Raw genomic sequence first — 3,255 nt, forward strand, 5'->3', positions numbered from 1 at the left:
GTAATCTCTGAAAAATTTTGAGAAAGCAATTTATGAAAGCGCGATTCGCCGGTTAATACCTTTACTGAACAAGCATCGTTACAGTTATACAAAGAAGCAACAACAGAAAGAGATGTAGTATTATCTATTAATTTTTGATTTCTACAATCAACTATTAAATTATACGCGCACAAAAAGTCTACGCCAATGATTGGCTTTGTAACGTCTGCTACCACAAACCGCCAAGGGTAGGTACGACGTAGTCCCAAATCCAGGTCCAGGTGGTGATACCCATAGGTCTCGATGGTCGACCCGTTGGCTGCAGAGAGCTGATAATTAGTTGGCGCTCGACGTTCTCGCAGCAGGGACCGAGGGAAGACACAGAGGTCGCTGCCGGTGTCGACCAGGAACTGGGTCTTCGTGTTACGGTCCGTAACAGACAGGCGACCAGTCGTTGGACAGTCGTTAGTCGCCATTACCGACTGCCCTTGGCATTTCCCGACTTCTCAAAGTCGCACGGGAGCTGGCATCTATGAGCGTTGGAACCAAATTTAAAATGATACCAGCACATGGGGTGTCTCCTGTAGCTAGACTGCGAACGGGTGCGCGATGACGAAGATGAAGCGCGTCGACGGGGTCTGGGACGACGGATCTCGCGCCGTGGTTCGCGCGAAAGTCGGTCCATACGAGTAGTGAGCTGCTCCACCATCTTCCTCAGCTCCGCTATTTCGCTGTTCTGGTGTCCTGAAGCGACTGTCACAGGCACGGCGGTTGAAGCTACCACGCCTCCAGGTGTGATGATGTCCTGGATGCGATCAGCCAGGTCAGACAGCTCTTCCAGTGAGTGAGAGGGTTGGGATGCCAGGATAGTCTGGATGCTTTGCGGCAGACGGCTGCTCCAAATCGACTTTATGAAGTTCTCTGGCACCGATGGTCCTGCTAAATCCTGTAGGTGTCTCAGGAACTGCGAAGGTTTTCGATCGCCAAGTTCTTCGTGGGTCAGAAGTCGCATCACCTTCTTCTCATTTGAAGCTGATAAGCGCTTTATGAGCTCGGCCTTTATTTTATCATAGCTGTCAGTCGATGGAGGATTTTTAATAATATCCTTGACCGCTTTTGCATGAGCAATATCGAGGCCGATCACGACGTTCGAAAATTTAATTCTGTCGTCCATAATGCCATGAGCAGCGAATTGGCCTTCAAGCATTGCAAACCAAATCTCGGGGTCCTCCGGTGCGAATGGAATCATTTTTATTTGACACACCTCGGGTTTAGTGTCGGGCGCGGTGGAAACACGCACTTTGCGGGCGCGTCGAACGGTCACGTTGGCGCGTGGTTCGCCATCTTGCGATGTCGCTGTTCGTGCAGAGTCACTACTATCGCTCATTTTCCGTGTACACTGTAGGTACAATTAGAGTGCACAAGTAAGGTGTACAATACGGGTGCTCAAGCAGGGGTCACCAATGTGGAGATGGGTGTGTGTGGTGGAGGTTGAGGTTATATCGCAATAAGTCCGAAACAATTACCTTTGGACACAGTTTATTGTCCTCACACAAATCACACAACAAACACTACACTAATAAGAAGGAGAATAGTACAAGCGATAGTAATAGATATTGAAGGATAGAAAGTCAATAGTTCACAAGATAGAAGACTAGAGTTACAAGGCACACACAGAAGAAAGTTCACAGAATGCACTATATACTAGAAAGTTCAGTAAAGCGTATAAAGCGGCGATATATTATAGCAAGCGATTATGCAAAGCGGCGCGGGCGTTATAGACGAACGACACAAGACCACTGCAGCGCGCGCGCCGCCTCGGATGCATCGAGCGGCGGCCGGTTGCAACGTGACTTGGATAACGGTACACCCTAAGGTGCGCCGCTCCATAGCGCACGGCAACCGGTCGATCGGGAATTTATTAAATATTATTTTCGTCACATGGTATGTATGACGTGTATGTCTTTATGTGTATGTATGTATGTATGTAAGTATGTTTGTATGTATAAATGTATTTATGTCGTGATTATGTATGTGTGTATGTGGGAATAGCCCACAACATAAACTAGGTGATTTTTGATGAAAATCCTTAAAGACCTTATCCAATACTCAAAACGATCTTAAATGTTTTAATAAGTTTTAACGCGCTGTAAATGACACCACACGGTAAACATTGAAGGCGGTAATTAAAATAGAAATACAATATCGACTAGTTCCGCAGACGCTAATAATCGGACGCGGTCCTTACAATACAGCAAAGCTGCTGCTATTTATGTGATGTAATCCGATCCAATAAATGGTTCTATTACGAATACATCGCGTTTTAATAACTACAGCAATAGTAAATATTGTTAATTAAACAGGCAATGTATGGATACATGTAATATTATTCCGACCTAAGAAGTTACGTAGATCAAGTTAAACTTATGAAAGTGGAAGCTAGCTTTTATGAGTGAATTTAAAACGTGAAAGTTATTTTATTTTCAGATTTTTTCTTTTAAAATGGTATTTAGATAATGTTTGTTAAGGATAATGTTACATATTGTGCAATTGGCAATATTTCGCATACTAATATTTCGCATAATAACATTTTTATTCTATTTTTTGGAGTTGTCCTGCGTCTGTCAGTCTCTCTGTCTTCAGAGTAAGCAACGCATGACCGATCTCAGGTAGTCGACACTATTTGGGGTTGATTTCCACATAAGCGACACTGACCACTTAACTCAATCACCAAATGAGTATCTATACAATCATTAAGTGGATTGTATAAATACTCATTTGGTACTTTCTCTAAAAAAAGAGCGATTCTAATACAATCACTATAACTTTGACCTTTGATTGCCATATTAACGTAAATGATAACACTCATAGACCAACTTAAAAGTCACAAAAGCGACCCTTCGCAAACAAACCCCAGGAATTAGTGAAAACACCCACAAATCAGTGTAATCCAATTTAGGCGCAAGGGTTAACAGCCCTTAATACAAGGTGATGCTCACTGAACCTACAAACTAACCGTATAGTACATTCAAGGTATTTGCTATTTAACTATCACATTATTATAATATGTGTATAACACGGCGGCGGTGGTAGAACCCTTTGTGGTTCGATTCCGGCGGCACCACCGCCACACTTATTTCTGCCTAATAACAGCAGTGTTAGGCGCTGAAGTGTTCCGTTTTGAAGGGTGTGGTAAGGGACACATACTTTTCCGAGGTGTTCTAGCTTAATCCTTAGGGGTAGCAGCGCACCTGTGGCCGACCTCAAGTAGGAATA

The 3,255-nt window shown here is 43.7% G+C and overlaps 1 protein-coding gene across 1 annotated transcript; it reads right to left on the bottom strand.

Annotated features, from left to right (window-relative positions):
- Positions 1-454: 454 nt before the first annotated feature.
- LOC140742574 (uncharacterized) lies at positions 455-1,366 on the bottom strand. Its single transcript, XM_073073477.1, has one exon. It carries the CDS (start codon positions 1,364-1,366, stop codon positions 455-457), a length of 912 nt encoding a protein of 303 aa, XP_072929578.1.
- Positions 1,367-3,255: the final 1,889 nt, after the last annotated feature.

The sequence above is a fragment of the Epargyreus clarus genome, unplaced genomic scaffold, assembly GCF_041222505.1.
Source record: "Epargyreus clarus isolate Ecla_fem2 unplaced genomic scaffold, WU_Ecla_fem_2.2 ptg000006l, whole genome shotgun sequence".
NCBI classification, from domain to species: domain Eukaryota; kingdom Metazoa; phylum Arthropoda; class Insecta; order Lepidoptera; family Hesperiidae; genus Epargyreus; species Epargyreus clarus.